The 18,877-nt window shown below is 40.5% G+C and overlaps 1 protein-coding gene across 1 annotated transcript in view; it reads right to left on the reverse strand.

Moving 5' to 3' along the window:
- Positions 1 to 18,877, reverse strand: part of tbc1d22b (TBC1 domain family, member 22B) — a 51,144-nt gene that overhangs the window by 22,083 nt on the left and 10,184 nt on the right. The window contains 4 exon segments of the mRNA XM_083554992.1: positions 8,448 to 8,513; positions 10,840 to 10,968; positions 13,905 to 13,975; positions 17,693 to 17,860. Of these exon segments, the coding sequence (XP_083411118.1) occupies positions 8,448 to 8,513; positions 10,840 to 10,968; positions 13,905 to 13,975; positions 17,693 to 17,860 (434 nt within the window).

Genomic DNA, 18,877 nt, shown 5'->3' on the forward strand with positions numbered 1-18,877 from the left:
GAGAGGGAGAGAGAGAGGGAGAGAGAGAGCGAGGGAGGGAGGGAGGGAGAGAGAGAGCGAGGGAGGGAGGGAGAGAGAGAGAGTGAGCGAGAGATAGAGAGGGAGATGGGGAGAGAGATAGAGAGAGAGAGCGAGGGAGGGAGGGAGGGAGGGAGAGAGAGGGAGAGAGATGGGGAGAAAGATAGAGAGAGAGAGAGAGAGAGCGAGGAGGGAGGGAGGGAGAGAGAGAGAGAGAGCGAGCGAGAGATAGAGAGGGAGAGAGAGGGAGAGAGAGAGCGAGGGAGGGAGGGAGGGAGCGAGAGAGAGAGAGCGAGCGAGAGATAGAGAGGGAGAGAGAGGGAGAGAGAGAGCGAGGGAGGGAGGGAGGGAGAGAGAGAGAGCGAGCGAGAGATAGAGAGGGAGAGAGAGAGCGAGGGAGGGAGGGAGCGAGAGAGAGAGAGCGAGCGAGAGATAGAGAGGGAGAGAGAGGGAGAGAGAGAGCGAGGGAGGGAGGGAGGGAGAGAGATGTGTTATGATCTCGTCTCTATGAGCAGGTTATTAAGTGTTATGATGACCTGCTATAGAGACGTATTGTGACGATTTCATGTAAAACAAATGCTAAAATAATAAACTATAATTAAATAATTACTCAAAATATTCTGTAAAATTATTGTTTCAAATTGTTTGTATCAGTCACTGTGAAGACGTGATTTTGCTCTCTGACCGTCCACGTGAGAATGCAGAAGTGACTGGACGCCAGCTAGAGGACCTCGGAGCAGCCGAACCACAATCTAAAGCAACGGCTTTAAGAAACGTGGATTTGAGTTTCTGCTGCTTACGTCGATATGTAATGTGACGTCTGAAATCTGACTGGATAGTGACTGCAATGTAAAACTGCTTGAATCGCCGAAAAGAAACGCTGGACTAAACGCTGAAATGGAAAAAATGGACTATTGAGAATGATTGAATACATATTCATGAACAAAAATATATTAAACCATAAGTCAGTGATTGTGAGTGAAAGCCATTTGTTTCCACACAACATGGAATTAAGAACTGAGAACTTAAACGCACGAGGTTTGAACAGTCTAGACACAGCTTTAGCACCCCCTGGTGTCACCTACTCATTACTGCACAACAGTAAACCCACTCATCAGAACTCAAAAGAACCTACTGAACCCATCTCACCTTTTCACTGAACATTAAACTCCTTGTTACCAAGAGAGGAAATACGCTTTGTTGTTAACAACAACTAATATTTATAATATATTATTATTATTATTATATGAAATACAATATTTCAAATTTAAGTTATTTGTGGCATATAAACTTATTATGACGTAACGTGTGACGGACATAAAAACCCTGAAATTAACAGGAAAAAAGAAAAAAGAAATAGAAAAGATTTGGCAACATGATAAAATGCTCAAACTAGGGGTGTAACAATACACGTATTCGCGCCGAAGTTTTTAGCTACAGGGCTTTGTACCGAATGAGATCCTTTTTTACATGCGGAACATAGTTACAACCGGAGTTCCCTCGGGGACCTTTTAAGTGGCGGACCGCAAGTTTTAGTCTCCGCCTCGCACCTCGAGCTCATTTTTTAAACTTAGATAGACAAATAGACAACGCACTAAAAGAAGAAACTCGAGTTAGCGCAGTGTCACTGTGGCTGCTCGCTCCGTACAGGAAATACCATTTGTTTTGTGCATGCGTGAAAACGCTAAAGAATCAATAGCGTTAGCGTTAGCCGCTAACCAGGAAGAGTCAAGATTTTTCTTTTTCTTTACTTTTCATTTCACTGCAAGTTTGATCCTGCATGTAACGATGATTGTGACAAATAATAAAGAAAAAAATCTTACATCTTGAATCCATAGCGCTAGCATTAGCCGCAAGCCACTTCCTGTTTAGCAGCTAACACTAGCGCTATGGATTCTTTAGTGTTTTATTTCCAGCTTCAAGAATTTCGCTTAAAAGGAGAAAATCCTGACAATTACACAAATCTTCTTCTTCTTCTTCTTCTTTCGGCTGCTCCCATTAGGGGTCGCCACAGCGGATCATCCGTCTCCATACCACCCTGTCCTCTATATCTGCCTCTTTTACACCAACTACCTGCATGTCTTCCCTCACCACATCCATGAACCTCCTCCTTGGCCTTCCTCTTTTCCTCCTACCTGGTGGCTCCATCTTCAGCATTTTTCTACCAATATAATTCATGTCCATTCTCTGCACATGTCCAAACCATCTCAATCTCGCCTCCCTCACCTTGTCACCAAAACATCCTACATGTGCTGTCCCTCTAATAAACTCATTTCTAATCTTGTCCATCCTCGTCACTCCCAACGAAAACCTCAACATCTTCAGCTCCGCTACCTCCAGCTCCACCTCCTGTCTTTTACTCAATGCCACTGTCTCTAATCCATACAACATCACAGGTCTCACCACAGTCCTATAAACTTTCCCTTTCATTCTTGCAGATACTCTTCTATCACAAATCACTCCTGTCACTCTTCTCCACCCACTCCACCCTGCCTGCACTCTTTTCTTTACTTCCCTAACACACTCTCCATTACTTTGCACTGTTGACCCCAGGTACCTGAACTCCTCCACCTTCTCCACCTCTTCTCCCTGCAACCGCATCACTCCACTGCCCTCCCTCTCATTCACACACATGTACTCTGTCTTACTCCTACTGACTTTCATTCCCCTTCTCTCCAGCGCATATCTCCACCTCTCCAGGCTCTTCTCAACCTGCTCTCTACTCTCACCACAAATCACAATATCATCTGCAAACATCATAGTCCAGGGAGACTCCTGTCTGACCTCGTCCGTCAACCTGTCCATCACCACTGCAAACAGGAAAGGGCTCAGGGCCGATCCTTGATGCAGTCCAACCTTCACCCTGAACCAGTCTGTCGTACCTACTGCACACTTTACTGCCGTCACACTGTCCTCATACATGTCCTGCACCACCCTCACATACTTCTCTGACACACCTGACTTCCTCATACAATACCACAACTCCTCTCTCTCCACCCTGTCGTACACTTTCTCTAAATCCACAAATACACAATGCAGCTCCTTCTGTCCTTCTCTATACTTCTCCATCAACATCCTCAAAGCAAATAAGGCATCTGTGGTGCTCTTCCTCGGCATGAAACCATACTGTTGCTCACAGATGGTCACCTTCTCTCAACCTGGCTTCCACTACTCTTTCCCATAACTTCATGGTGTGACTGATCAACTTAATTCCCCTGTAGTTACTGCAGGTCTGCACATCTCCCTTATGCTTAAAGATCGGTACCAGCACACTCCTTCTCCATTCCTCAGGCATCCTCTCACCTTCCAGAATCCTGTTAAACAATCTGGTTAAAAACTCCACTGCCATCTCTCCTAAACATCTCCACGCTTCTACCGGTATGTCATCTGGTCCAACCGACTTTCCATTCTTCATCCACTTAATCGCTGCTCTCACTTCCTCCTTACTAATCCTATCTACATCCTGCTTCACCAACTCCACATCCTCCAACCTTCTCTCTCTCTGATTTTCCTCATTCATCAGCTGCTCAAAATACTCCCTCCATCTTCTCAACACACTCTCCTCACTAGTCAACACAGTTCCCTCTCCATCCTTTATTGCTCTAACTTGCAGTACATCCTTCCCAGCTCGGTCCCTCTGCTTGGCCAATCGGTATAAATCCTTTTCTCCTTCCTTAGTGTCCAACCTCTTATACAGTTCCTCATATGCCTTTTCCTTGGCTTTCGCCACATCCCTTTTTAACCTGCTGCCGCATCTCCTTGTACTCCTGCCTACTTTTCTCATCACTCTGTCGATCCCACTTCTGTTTTGCCAACCTCTTTCCCCTAATGCTCTCCTGCACTTCCTCATTCCACCACCACGTCTCCTTGTCTTGCTTTCTATTTCCAGATGTCACACCAAGTACTTTTCTAGCTGCCTCCCTCATCACTCCTGCAGTAGTTGCCCAATCATCCGGCACCTCTTCACCACCACCAAGCCCCTGTCTGACCTCTTCCCTGAACCTCACACTACACTCTTCCTCCTTCAGTTTCCACCATCTTATTCTTGTTTCAAACCTTACTTTCCTCCTCTTCTTCTTCGCCTCCAAAACCATCCTACAGACCACCATCCGATGCTGTCTAGCTACACTGTCCCCCGCCAACACCTTACAGTCTCCAATCTCCTTCAGGTTGCATCTCCTACACAGAAGATAATCCACCTGTGTGCACCTTCCTCCACTCTTATACGTCACCCTCTGATCCTCCTTCTTCTTAAAATACGTGTTCACCACTGCCATTTCCATCCTTTTAGCAAAATCTACCACCATCTGCCCTTCCACATTCCTCTCCTTAAAACCATACCTACCCATCACCTCCTCATCACCTCTGTTCCCTTCACCTACATGCCCATTAAAGTCTGCCCCAATCACCAATCGTTCTTTCCTAGGTACACCATCTACCACTTCATCTAATTCACTCCAGAATCTTTCTTTCTCCTCCATCTCACAGCCAACTTGTGGAGCATAGGCACTGATGACATTTATCATCATCCCTTCAACTTCCACCTTCACGATCATCACCCTATCAGAAACTCTCGTCACCTCCACTGCACTCTTACTGTACGCTTCCTTCAGAATCACCCCTACACCATTTCTCTTTCCATCCACACCATGATAAAACAGTTTAAACCCACCTCCAATGTTCCTGGCCTTACTCCCTTTCCACTTGGTCTCCTGAACACACAACACATCTACCTTTCTCCTCTCCATCATATCAGCTATCTTTCTCCCTTTACCCGTCATAGTACCAACATTTAAAGTACCAACCCGAACCTCTACTCTCCTACACTGCTCCTTTCCCTGCCGTCTCTGTAGACGCCTTCCTCCTCTCCTTCTCCTCCTTCGGCCAACAGTAGCCCAATTTCCACCGGTACCCTGTCGGCTAACGATACCTGTGGCGGTCGTTGTTAACCCGGGCCTCGACCGATCCGGTATGAAATTCTCATTTGTGATCCGCATATTTGATTTGGCACATGTTTTACGCTGGATGCCCTTCCTAACGCAACCCTCCCCATTTACCCGGGCTTGGGACCGGCACTAAGAGTGCACTGGCTTGTGCCCCCCTAATGGCTGGGTTTGACAATTACACAAATCGAGGGAGCGAAAGAATGAAGGATGAAAACATTTGTTCAGATTTGCTAAAATCAGTAAAACATTTACGTAGAACAAATCTTAAAAAAAAAAAATTAATATTATGTGAAACAACACACACACACACACACACACACACACACACACACACACACACACACACACACACACACACACACACACCTGTATTAGCCAAATAGGGTCTAACAAACTTTCATAAATTATTTTATTTAATCAATTTTATTTGTGTCAATTTAATTGATTACTCAATTTAAATCAATATAATAAAGTGTATTGCATTAATTACATTTATTTTTATAAAATAGCATTTTTATTTAACCAAGCAGGAATTTTATTTTAAATGTTTTATTTTAAGGCATTTTATTAAAAATGTAAACTGTTAATAATAATAATAATAATAATAATAATAATAATAATAATAATAATAATAATAATGTTGTTAATAATAATAATAATGTTAATAATAATGTTAATAATAATATTAATAATAATGTTAATAATAATAATAATAATAATAATAATAATAATAATGTTAATAATAATAATAATAATAATAATAATGTTAATAATAATAATAATAATAATAATGTTGAAAATAATAATAATAATATTAATATTAATAAAAATAATAATAATAATAATAATAATGTTAATAATAATAATAATAATGTTGAAAATAATAATAATAATAATATTAATAATAATAATAATAATAATAATAATAATGTTGTTAATAATAATAATAATGTTAATAATAATGTTAATAATAATATTAATAATAATGTTAATAATAATAATAATGTTGATAATAATATTAATATTAATAAAAATAATAATAATAATAATAATAATAATAATGTTAATAATAATAATAATAATAATAATGTTGAAAATAATAATAATAATAATATTAATAATAATAATAATAATAATAATGTTAATAATAATAATAATAATAATGTTAATAATAATAATAATAATAATGTTAATAATAATAATAATAATAATAATGTTAATAATAATATTAATAATAATAATGTTAATAATAATAATAATGTTGACAATAATATTAATAATAATAAAAAAAAATAATAATAATGTTAATAATAATAATGTTAATAATAATAATAATGTTAATAATAATAATAATAATAATGTTAATAATAATAATAATAATAATAATAATAATAATAATGTTAATAATAATAATAATAATAATAATAATGTTAATAATAATAATAATAATAATGTTGAAAATAATAATAATAATAATATTAATAATAATAATAATAATAATAATGTTAATAATAATAATAATAATAATGTTAATAATAATAATAATAATAATAATGTTAATAATAATATTAATAATAATAATAATAATGTTAATAATAATAATAATGTTGACAATAATATTAATAATAATAAAAAAAAATAATAATAATAATGTTAATAATAATAATGTTAATAATAATAATAATGTTAATAATAATAATAATAATAATGTTAATAATAATAATAATAATAATGTTAATAATAATAATAATAATAATAATAATGTTAATAATAATAATAATAATAATAATAATGTTAATAATAATAATAATAATAATAATAATAATAATAATAATAATAATAATAAACTGTATTAATAAAAAAATGAGAAGCAGTCTGATGTTCTTCAGCTTGGAGGAAATGCCAGCGTATGATGACCTTCACACAGGAGAACACTGAGGTAAATCCAGTAATGGGATTTGTGATGGTTTATATAAGTGTATGAAGTGGTTCAGCATGAAGTTGTGCACTGAGGTCTGACGCTAGCGTGGTGTTCCCTCAGAAAACAAATACTCCACTGGTTTTCAACCTAATATCCATCTGTACATGTGATCTATAGATGAGAAACGTTTCAAAGATAAACAGGAGAAAAGGAGAACCTGTTTCCTCCAAACTCACCTTCACTCACCTCATGGCCATCGTACACTACACGATTTGATTTCATCACGTGTTTAAACTGATCTCTGATCGTTTGAGATTTTCTTCCCGAATCTTTTTTTCCCTGGAAGAAGATGCTTCATCACGATCCTTCCAGATTTGTACAAAACATTAAACTGTAGAAGTGTCAGAAATCTCCTGAGTTGTTTTCTTTGCTTGATGCAGGCCAGTGATTTGGACCTTCTGACACAGAGGAGCTTCTTCTCCATGACCAGAGGAGAAGCTGTATTCCTCACAGCCGTCATTATCCCATGGAGCTCTTACCTGTTTGATCAGTTACATCTCTATGGTGAATTTGTCTGTATAATTATTTAGCCTGGTACTACAATTCATTTGGTATCTGAAGTTCTCTCAGGCTGTGAGGAATAAGATTCTCCAATCTGATGAAACAAAGACTGAACCGTGTGTCCTCATTTCTAATATTTACGTCTGGAGGAAACCAGGTACCGCTCATCTCCTGCTCAAAACCATCCCAACAGTGAAACCTGGTGGTGGCAGCATCATGCTGTGGGGGTGTTTTTCAGCAGCAGGGACTTGAAGTACAGTACAGAGATCTTCTAAATAAAAATCTGCTCCACACCACTCAGGACCTCAGTCTTCTCAGCATTTTCTCAGTCTTCTCACACTCCCACCTCAGTCTTCTCCTCGGTCTGTGATAGTCCTCGAGTGGCCCAGCCAGAACCCTGACTAAAAACCTTTTAAACATCTCTGGAGAAACCTGAAAGTTACTGTCCAGGAACACTTCCCATCCAACCTGCCCAAGCTGGAGAAGATTTGCCCTGAAGAATGTCAGAAAATCCCCCAATCCAGGTGTGAAAAGCTTGTTGTGGTAAACCCAAAAGGTCTCAAATCTGAAGTACAATTCAATGCACTAGTGAATAAAGTGTCTGAATACTTATGGACATGATTTATATATGTATATATATATAAAAAACTTTCTGGAATTCTGTTTTTTTTTTCCCCTATACACACACACACACACACACACACACACACACACGCGCATAGAGACACGAGACTAGTTTTGTAACACGCCAACAGATGGCACGCACAGTCACAGGGAGCACCAATCAACATAATTCAGTGTGCCAAAGACATCGTCCTGAGTAAATCGGGAGCCATGCGACTGGTAAATAATGTCGTTTCCTGTAAACCGAGTGTCTCTAAACTTTTTAATAACTTCTGTAAAAAAGCTAAATCAATAAAAGTCTTTACTCTGCAGACGTCGTTTACATAAAAGACGACTGCAGGGACGAGAGAAAAAAAAAAAAAGAGGACAGGACTCACCTCCTGTACCAGCGGCTGCTGAAATAACGGGATCAGCGGATTCGTCCGAGGTATATCGATATGAATCTGAAAAAGAAAAGAAACACCACACACACACACACACACACACACACACACACACCAATTTAGAGTGTCTAAAAACATAGGCATTTACGACAAAACTCGGGGCGGATCAATAAAAGCCAGAACGAGCTAAATAGAGTTTCATGCGTTGGCTCTTACAGTAAGCGCGGGAAATCAATCGAGCTCGGACGCGGCGGTATCGATCCGATCCGTAACGAGCCGAGCCCACTCAGAGAGATCCATACGCCATGAAAACAAACATAAATCTGAAATGGATTAGAACCAAACCACTCGCTCGTTGCCTATTTCCTCAAATACGCACACGTGTGACCGTCTCCGTCTCGGTCAGCGTCTTCCCCGGGTTTTGTAATTGTTATTGCAGACGCCGTTTCCTCGGAGTGTATCGTTTCATATCGCATCGTCTTTTTCCTGTTAGTGAAACGATTACAAACGCGATAAAGTGCAGCCGAATCAAACGTGAGCACAGAGAGGACAGTTGATGATATGTAATGAGACGTTCTGGTAAATTGCACCGAGGACTGGAAATGAGACGGCTGGGTACGGCGAGGTCAGACAGAGGTCAGCGGAATGCGCAGCACCTGAATTCATATCGACGTCGACACTAAAAGGTCATTTAGTGTCTTGCAGACAGCCAGAGGCCATTCAGATGCTCAGTACAACCTCATAAACAGCCCTAAAGGTCCACGTCTCATTTTGTGGCTCCAGCGCTGAGGGAAATGAAGCACTCGGGGCTGAGGGCGGCTTCATCCCGCAGAACCAGAAAGAAAGGAATAAAGTACGCGGCTGCCAGAACTCAGTCCTGCACCATTAACCCGGACTTTTATAACCTATAAGTTATAGATCTCTGCCTCGTCCTTCTGTAACGCATGCAACCTGAGACTTTACCACGGAGCCTCACACACTGAGGAAGAGATAGAGAGAAAAAGAGAGGAAAAAAAGAGAAAAAGAAAGAAAAAGAGAGAAGATGGATGGATAGATGGATGGATGGATGAGAGATGGATGAGAGATGGATGAGAGATGGATGAAAGATGGATGAGAGATGGATGAGAGATGGATGAGAGATGGATGGTTGGATGATGGATGGAAGAGGGATGGATGGATGGATGGATGGATGGATGGATGGATGGATGTTTGATAAATTGATAATGGATGAGGGATGGATGGATGGATGGATGGATCAATGATGGATGGATGGATGATGAATGGATGGATGGATGGATGGATGGATGGATGGATGGATGGATGGATGGATGGATGACGGATAAGGGATGGATGGATGGATGGATGGATGGATGGATGGATGGATGGATGGATGGATGGATGGATGGATGGATGGATGGATGGATGTTTGATAAATTGATAATGGATGAGGGATGGATGGATGGATGGATGGATGGATCAATGATGGATGGATGGATGGATGGATGGATGGATGGATGGATGGATGGATGGATGGATGGATGGATGGATGGATGTTTGATAAATTGATAATGGATGAGGGATGGATGGATGGATGGATCAATGATGGATGGATGGATGATGAATGGATGGATGGATGGATGGATGAATGGATGGATGGATGGATGGATGGATGGATGGATGGATGGATGGATGACGGATAAGGGATGGATGGATGGATGGATGGATGGATGGATGGATGGATGAGGGATGGATGGATGGATGACAGATGAGGGATGGATGGATGGATGACAGATGAGGGATGGTTGGATGGATGAATAGTTGGATGATGAATAAATGGATGGATGGATGGATGGATGGATGGAAAGATGGATAATTGGATGAGGAATGGTTAATGGATGGATGACGGATGGATGGATGGATGGATGGATGGATGGATGGATGGATGGATGGATGGATGGATGGATGGATGGTTAATGGATAGATGACGGATGAGGGATGGATGGATAATTGGATGATGAATGGTTAATGGATGGATGACAGATGAGGGTGGATGGATGGATGGATGGATGGATGATGGATGGTTGGATGATGAATGGTTGATGGATAGACACTTGGGGCTGAGGGCAGCTTCATCGCAAAAAAACGAATAAGAAGGGAATAAAGTACGTGTCTGCAAAGTCTCAGTCCTGCTGAATTTCTGCTTTAGGACTGGTTTTATTTTAGTAGTGATTTTCAGTAGTTTTCTACATGGACTTTGCTGTTTGTTTGTTTTTATCCAGTATCCGTTTAAAAGATATCGGTTGATGAATCGGTTATGAATCGAGACCGAGTTGTCAGTAAAATCCACTATTGGCCGAGCTCTAGTTAATACAGAAGATTATCTGACCTGTCGGTAGGTGTCTTTGTGGTGCTCGTCTGTTCTGGAGTGGTAATACTGCTCAATGAAGCCAAAATACTCCTCACGCTTCCTTTGGAGAACCAGCTCCCTACGTTCCATGTTAGCCGGCAGATAGCCCTGAAACAGAGTGACGGATGAGAAACAGAGGAGAAAATGAGGCAGGTGATGTTCATGTTATACATCATTATCAGTATATAATCTTGTTCCTATAATAAGCATGAAACATTTCTATCCTGATGGGTGTGGTCTCTTTCATGATGACTCCGCCCCCATATACAGGACACCAGTGTTTACTCAGTGTTTGGATAACGATCGTTTTTGTCCCTTTACAATCACCGGAGGTCAACCACAATGAGAGATTCTGGAGCGTCATGTTAGACAACGCTCTCCTCCTCCTTCTCCTCCTCCTCAAACATCATTAAAGAAAATTTGAGAAGGTTCTGTTTATCCAGTTGAACAGTGAGGATTTCCACAGGTTTACAGGAGAATAATTGTATATATGCAGAAATGGACAAAACCAAAACAAAGTGTTTTAGTCCAGTGTTGGATATCAAGAGCCATGAGAACATTCCAGACTGTTTTGGAAAGTGTTAGGAAGTGTACTAGAGCAATTAATAGTGATCTTCTGCTGGATGGATGATGAATGGATGATGGAAAAATGGATGGATGGTTGGATGGATGATGGGAAAATGGATGGATGGATGGATGGATGGATGGATGGATGGATGGATGGATGGATGGATGGATGGATGTGTGATGGATGATTGACAGATAATGAATGGATGGATGGATGATGGATGGATGGATGGATGGATGGATGGATGGATGGATGGATGTGTGATGGATGATTGACAGATAATGAATGGATGGATGGATGATGGGAGAATGGATGGATGTGTGATGGATGATTGACAGATAATGAATGGATGGATGGATGATGGGAGAATGAGTGATGGATGATGGAGGGTTGACAGATGGGTGATAGAGGATGGATGGATGAATGAATGGAGAATGAAGGATGTCCCCCAACCGCCGTCTACTGGACAGGATTTTTTAACATTCGTCACTCAGGTGTGTGTGTGTGTGTGTGTGTGTGTGTGTGTGTGTGTGTGTGTGTGTGTGTGTGTGTTTATTGACACACTGATGCTCTGATCATGTGCTCTGTTGTTCCAGCTGTTTGTTTTTTTGGTCCCCTCTGCACTTATCTTCTCGCTGGAGATGGAGATGGTCGAATAATAACTATGATTTGGCATCACTTAGCGAACACTCCATCAGCTCTTGTCTGAGGCGTCGAGTGTGTGCATGTGTGTGATGATCGCTCACGTTACACACTCATTTGCATACTCGCTCGTTCACGCGACGGCTATTAAATTCCAGCGTAAACGCAAATAGAATGCAAATGACTGGAGCAGTGTATAAACACACTGTGTACGTATGGCACAGACAGACGGGGGAAATATGTGTGTGTGTGTGTGTGTGTGTGTGTGTGTGTGTGTTCTGATAATTCTATTGTATATGAAGAACAGAGGGTTTTCTCGACTGTACAGCAAGAGCAATAAAATCACAAATGCGTGCAGATCAAACCGTGACTTTACCCGAGACACGGATGTTTGGTAACAGATGCTGGGTAAAGTTTTCCAGAACCTACAGATCTCCTGGAAATTTCACACAAGTGTCCAAAAAAATATCCCCAGAACTATTGGGACACCTGACTTATCCGGTCACATGTGGTTCTTCCAGTAACTGTCACCACAAAAGTTGAAGGCATGCAATTGTATCGGATGCTGGTGCATGATATTCTCCCATCACTTGAAATATGAGAGCAAAACCTGTTCCAGCATGACTATACCCCAGAGCACAAAGCCAGCTCCTTGAAGATCTGCTTCATATGGGTTGGAGAGGAACATCTCCCGCTATAGAGTTCTGACCCTCAACCCTATTGAACACTCTGCTTGAGATGATCAGAACTACATCAGCAGCTGACTCTATTAGAACATTTGTAGCTGAATGAATCTCCATAAATCTCCAGAAGCACACTCCAACATCTAGTGGAACATCTTCCCAGAAGAGTGGAGGTTATTATAACAGCAAACGGAGACTAAATTTAAAATGTTTCCAAAAAAATAAAAAACACAGCAATCTTACGGTCAGGTGTCCATAAACTTTTGAAAAGCTTGGTTTGTTTTACACGCACAGTGTCGCTGTGACCCTCCCTGTAGCTGTTTTCCTCCAACAGCATCTCCACCAGTGTTTTATCGTTCCAACAACACAAGCATTTACGACTGATTACTTTCTTGGAATTAACTCAAGTAAAAAATTATTTTAGCCATTTATTGATGTTTCTTTCTGTTATAACGAACATAACTAGCAGTGTTGCAGACGCAGTGAAATTATTTTATCAACTGCTAAATAAAAAAAAGTTATTTTTTTTAAATATTAAATTTTTTATTTTATTTTTTATTTTTAACTTCTTTTTTAATAAACATTAATATATGGTTTAATAAATTTTTTTTATAAATGTGTATATATATATATACACATACAATTACATATTGTTTAAAAAAATATTTGATTTTTATTATTTTACATTAATGATCTAAAACATTATTTCATGTATCCTGAATCAGTTAATTTTTGTAAATTTTATTGCAACATTCTACATTTATTTTATATAATAAATATGCATATATGGTTAGATTCTACTTTCTATTCAATTGTCTTTTATTCTATTTTTATTCCACCATGTTGTTTTAATTAACTTTTCGTTTATTTATATATTTAATCCTACTTTCATTTTTCTTTAACATCTCTTTATTCTATTCTAATTTATTTAGTGATGAACGGCGTCTCACGGCATGTCGAACTCTGTGCAGTTGTGTATGTCACAGATTAGATTGGATTAGATTTGGTTGTCATTGAGCTGATCGTGTGGAGGACGTGGTTACAGACAAGATCTTGTAAATTCGTTACTATAAAATCAATAACGTGTTAAAAACTCATCTTCTGCCCAATGAGAGTGAAGAATGGTGTTAGTGATACAGCAGTAAACTTACTGAGAGAAGCCTCCAGGTGATCGGGCGAACTTCTCGCGGGATCCCTGACCAGCTGTGCTTCCGCAAGTCCTCTGTCCAAACACACAACATTCAATCAGCAATGTGAAGTTTAGCATAATTAGCATACAGCAAAGAGTAATTTACATGTCTGCAATCTAAAGCCAGGAGACATCCAGCAGGCTGAGATACCGAGCTCAGAACCCTTATATTTACAGACGGTTCGCTCTGAATGTGGTGGAGTGCCGAAAGAAACATATTGCAAACAGGAAGTGTGAAGCTGTCCTCGGTGAACGCGTTGTTATTGTTATTCTTATTGTTAAGACTGACATCCTGAAAGCTTGTGTTGGAGCTGAAACAATGAGAGTTTTCTGGGATTGATTAGGTGAAGCAAACATATACAGTATACATCTAATTAAAAATAGCTATAAGAGTTGCATATATAATGCAAGGTAACAAGTTCTGTTTACTGTTACGTGTTATGAGTTGTGTATTTCCCTTTTTGCTTCTTTCACCCCTGTGCATTTGCTGTTTATTATAGGTGGAGCCCTGTGTCAATCATAGTTAACGGGCTGGCCGCACTTAGCCAATCAGAATACAAGAACTTAATTGGAACAGACAAAGCCTAATGTTTATAAGCAACAACCTGAAGCTCTTACATAAGCCCCTGGTTGGGCCTTCCTTGTTGTTCGGGACCTTGTTGTTCAGGACCTAGTTGGCTGGGGCCTTGTTGGTTGGGGCCTTGTTGGTTGGGGCCTTGTTGGTTGGGGCCTTGTTGGTTGGGGCCTTGTTATGCGGGTGTCAGTTGGGACCTTGTTGGCTGGGGCCTTGTTGTTCAGGACCTTGTTGGCTGGGGCCTTGTTGTTCGGGTGTCAGTTGGGACCTTGTTTGGCTGGGGCCTCATTGTTGGTTGGGGCCTTGTTGTTCGGGTGTCAATTGGGACTTTGTTGGTTGGGGCCTTATTGTTCGGGTGTCAGTTGGGGCCTAGTTGGTTGGTGCTTTGTTGTTTTTCCCCCCTCTACCTCTATCCAAGGCTACTCAGTTTGGAAACAGGTACGATTGTGCACTTATCTACAATCCACAACATAGATGTACTATTTTTATTCAATGTTTATTTTCTTGAGTATAAAACAATCATTTTCCTTGGCCGAAATGGGACCACATATGAGAGTTCTACATCTTTACGATCATTTTCAGGCTCGGACTAAGCTGGTGGCTACCAAGATCAAAGAAAAAGTCAAGGCAAATGTTCTCCAGTCCCTTCATGTGGTTTAAACTTGGCAGGACGTTTCTCATGCTGGGTGGTTAAACCATCTGCCAGTACACTCGATTCCACTTGGGGTACATTTTTTTTTTTTTATTCTTCCGAGGAGGTGTATTATTCTCCAACGGCAGCAGGTGCGTGAATTAAATAATGAAATTAGCTAATTAATAGACGGGAGCTGCATGAGGGGAATCTTCATAATAAATAAATAAACACATTCCAGCAAGACCCTCGGGGTGATCGCAGCCAATTTAGATGAAAAAGCTTTTTTTTTTCCTTTGTTCACCATCGTATTGAGTTGGTGTCTGTTCTCTGATGGCTTTGAATTACAACGATCAGAAAAATAATCTCGTGCGACGTCACACGAATACGACCCGTGAAGAGACGATGAGACGAGTGCTTGGGATCGCTTTAAAAAAAACTCCCTAATTTGTTACCTTGCTTGAATACACAATACTAGGTGTGCATAAAAAAAAGGTAGAAGAAGAAGAAAAGAACATCCCAGAGATGAGCGAGCTCGACACCCGAGCTCGAGGTAGCGCTTCGAATTTCACGTCGGAGACATGATGAAAGCACCCTTTGCCTTTAATTGAAGCAGTACAGTCGGTGTGCATCATTGGTTTTTTTTTGCTCGTTCCAACAGCTCCAAGGTGTGTTTAAATGCCTGATTGCTGAGACGTGCTTGGAGAACAGAAGGCTCGCTCAGCACGACCCCAGGAAGACTAAAATAACAGTTCCTCTTTCAGCACCATCTCAGCAGTGCGTACCCGCCACCCAAGTTCACGTTCATCACGAAGAAAGAAGGGTTTTTTGTTTGTTTTTTTGTTTTGGCACTAAAGGAGAGAAAAGGTTCAAACTTCAAACTGGAAATTTCAGTCATGTTCCTGTGGTTAGAGGTCCTGAAGGAAGACGAACTCGTGATTTACGGAACAGGAGAAACGGAATTGTGAAGTAATACGAATTCTTTTATTCCTTACGCTCCAGAACCAATAATTCCTTTGTGTCTAAAAATCAACATTTTAAAAGCAAACAGAATCGAGAATCCTGTCCTGTGTAACAAAGACACAGCACAGGAACCATAACGTCTTTCTGCATCTATCCACTGGTGTGACGTCTGAGAAGTTTTTAGGACACTGAGGCTTCAGTGTACTTATTATACAATCTCATACAGCACTCTACAATACTCTGTATGCACAGAGGTATTGGGACACCTGACTTCTCCAGCCATATGGAGACAACTCCGGACTTCTAGAACTTCCTAGAATAGCAAAGTCCACTAAAGGTGGTAGAACATTTATCACATTTAGCTCCTAAACTCTGGAACAGTCTTCCTGACAGTGTTCGGGGTTCAGACACACTCTCCCAGTTTAAGTGCAGATTAAAGACGTATGTTTTTAGCGAGTTCTACACATAACACACATCACATCATAACCTTGTGCTCCAGAACATCTGATCACATCACATTATCAACTTGTGCTGTTAATATCATGAACAGCAGCTACGCTAATTCCTCTCCACTGCTTCTCTTTCTCTCCCCATCCCGAGGCATCCTGAGGTTGCTCCAGCTCCAGTCACGTCCCACCCCATGAAGATGATGGAACTTTAAAGAAGTAGATGCCCACAAACATCCTGAACCATCTAGAGACGTACCAGTGACAATTGGATCCACTTCATGTGGAGTTTGGACACTGGACCTCCTGGAATGTTTGAAGGCTCTGGCATGGAAAAGCTGGTGTTGGATCTGTGATGATCTCAGATGTTGAGCTATTTTATGAGTTGCTCAGTAGCTCCTGGTTTTATAACCATAATGACTGCAAAAGACTGTAGAAAGATCATCAGTCATAATCACACACTCCAGTGCTCATGTTAGTTCTCACTCTCCAGTGTTCTGTAGTGTTTAAAGACTATAATCACACTCTTGATGTCACCCAGATGAGGATAAGGTTCTGCTTTTGAGTCTGGTTCCTCTCAAGGTTTCTTCCTCAGAACATCTAAAGGAGTTTTTCCTTCTCACAGTCTCCATGGTGCTCATCAGGGATAAATACACACCATTCACCTTCACTGTTACATTCTGTAAAGCTGCTTTAAAACGATGTCTGTTGTGAAAAGCGCTATAGAAATAAACTTGACTTGACTCATGTGGTTCTTCCACAAACTGCACAAAGCGCACAATTGGTCTTTGGGTGCAGGAGCAGGACATTTTCCCTTCACTTGAACTAGGAATCCCAAAACCTGTTCCAGCATGACGATCCCCTGTGCACAAATCCAGCTTCATGAACATCTGCTTTACATGGGGTTGAGTTGAAGATCTGCTAAAGAGCTCCAACATCTTGAACATAATTAATGATTCTTTTAATGCTGACTGCCCCCAGGCTTTCTCACCTACATCAGTATCTGAATTGACAAAAATCCTTGTAGCTGAATGAGCACAAATCTCCACAAAATCTAGTGGAACATCTCCCCAGAAGAGGAACAGGAAATTGAGGCTAAATGTGGAACGGGATGTACACAATATTCTCACACTCACCCAGGTTGGTGTTGGAACTGGCCAGCAGCAGCCTGAACTTATCCAGTCGGGTTTTCTCTCGCACAGTCATGGGTGGAGCTCCAGATGCATTCTGGTCTGAAATGCGTGCGACCAGGGGGATGATGGGACGCAGGGGGAGGGACTGCTGCTTCTGTAGAGTGCTGCATTCTGGACACCACACACACACACACACACACACACACACACACACACACACACACACACACACACACACACACACACACACACAGACACACAAGACTGTATGAGGACACTAAAGACAAGACAGACTAACACAGACAGTCAGACATACCGATAGACAAAAGTAAACAGATAAACACATTCACAGACAGACAGACAGACAGACAGACAGACCAGCAAAAGATATTAAAACAGACAGATATTTAACAGATACAGTAGAGGTAGACAGACAGATAGAAAAGGAGAAATAGTTATATAAATAAAGAGATACAGACAGGCAGAAGCAGACAACCAGCTTGAGACAAACTGATACACATACACATTGAGACAGACAGACAGACAGACAGACAGACAGACAGACAGACAGACAGACAGACAGACAGACAGACAGCTGTATAAAAAGACAGGCATAGGCAGACAACCAGCCAGATGCAGACAGACAGACAACCCGCCTGATGCAGACAGACAGACAACCCGCCTGATGCAGACAGACAGATAAACAGACCATATATAAAAAGATATAAAAACAGATATACTGAAGCAGACAGACAGATAAACAGATCTATACAGACTAGAGGTCGACCAAAATGTTTTTCTTTTTCGTTGGCTGCTTAAATTAAACATTTATGAAAAAACAAAAGTCCTCAATCGGTGCACTTGTTAGCAGGTTTTGGTCCCCATGCCGACTTGTAGCCTAAACTAAAAGAACTCCGATTAATTACATCAACAGAACACGCTTAAGGTCATTCTTGCAGTTTACTTTGCAGCTTAGCAGATATGATTGGAAAAAAAAAACTATATGAATCCGTTCTCAGCTCTTTCAGTTTCTCTATTTGAATGCGGAATACAGATTACTGCCCCCTGCTGGTAGTGGGGAGATATGTTCTCTTGGTTTGGTGTGTCTAATAATCTGCCTAATTTACAGCACAATCGCCTGGTTAATCGGTCGGCCTTTAATATAGACAGCCAGCTAGATATATACAG

Source organism: Silurus aristotelis, assembly GCF_946808225.1.
Source record: "Silurus aristotelis genome assembly, chromosome: 11".
Classification (NCBI taxonomy): domain Eukaryota; kingdom Metazoa; phylum Chordata; class Actinopteri; order Siluriformes; family Siluridae; genus Silurus; species Silurus aristotelis.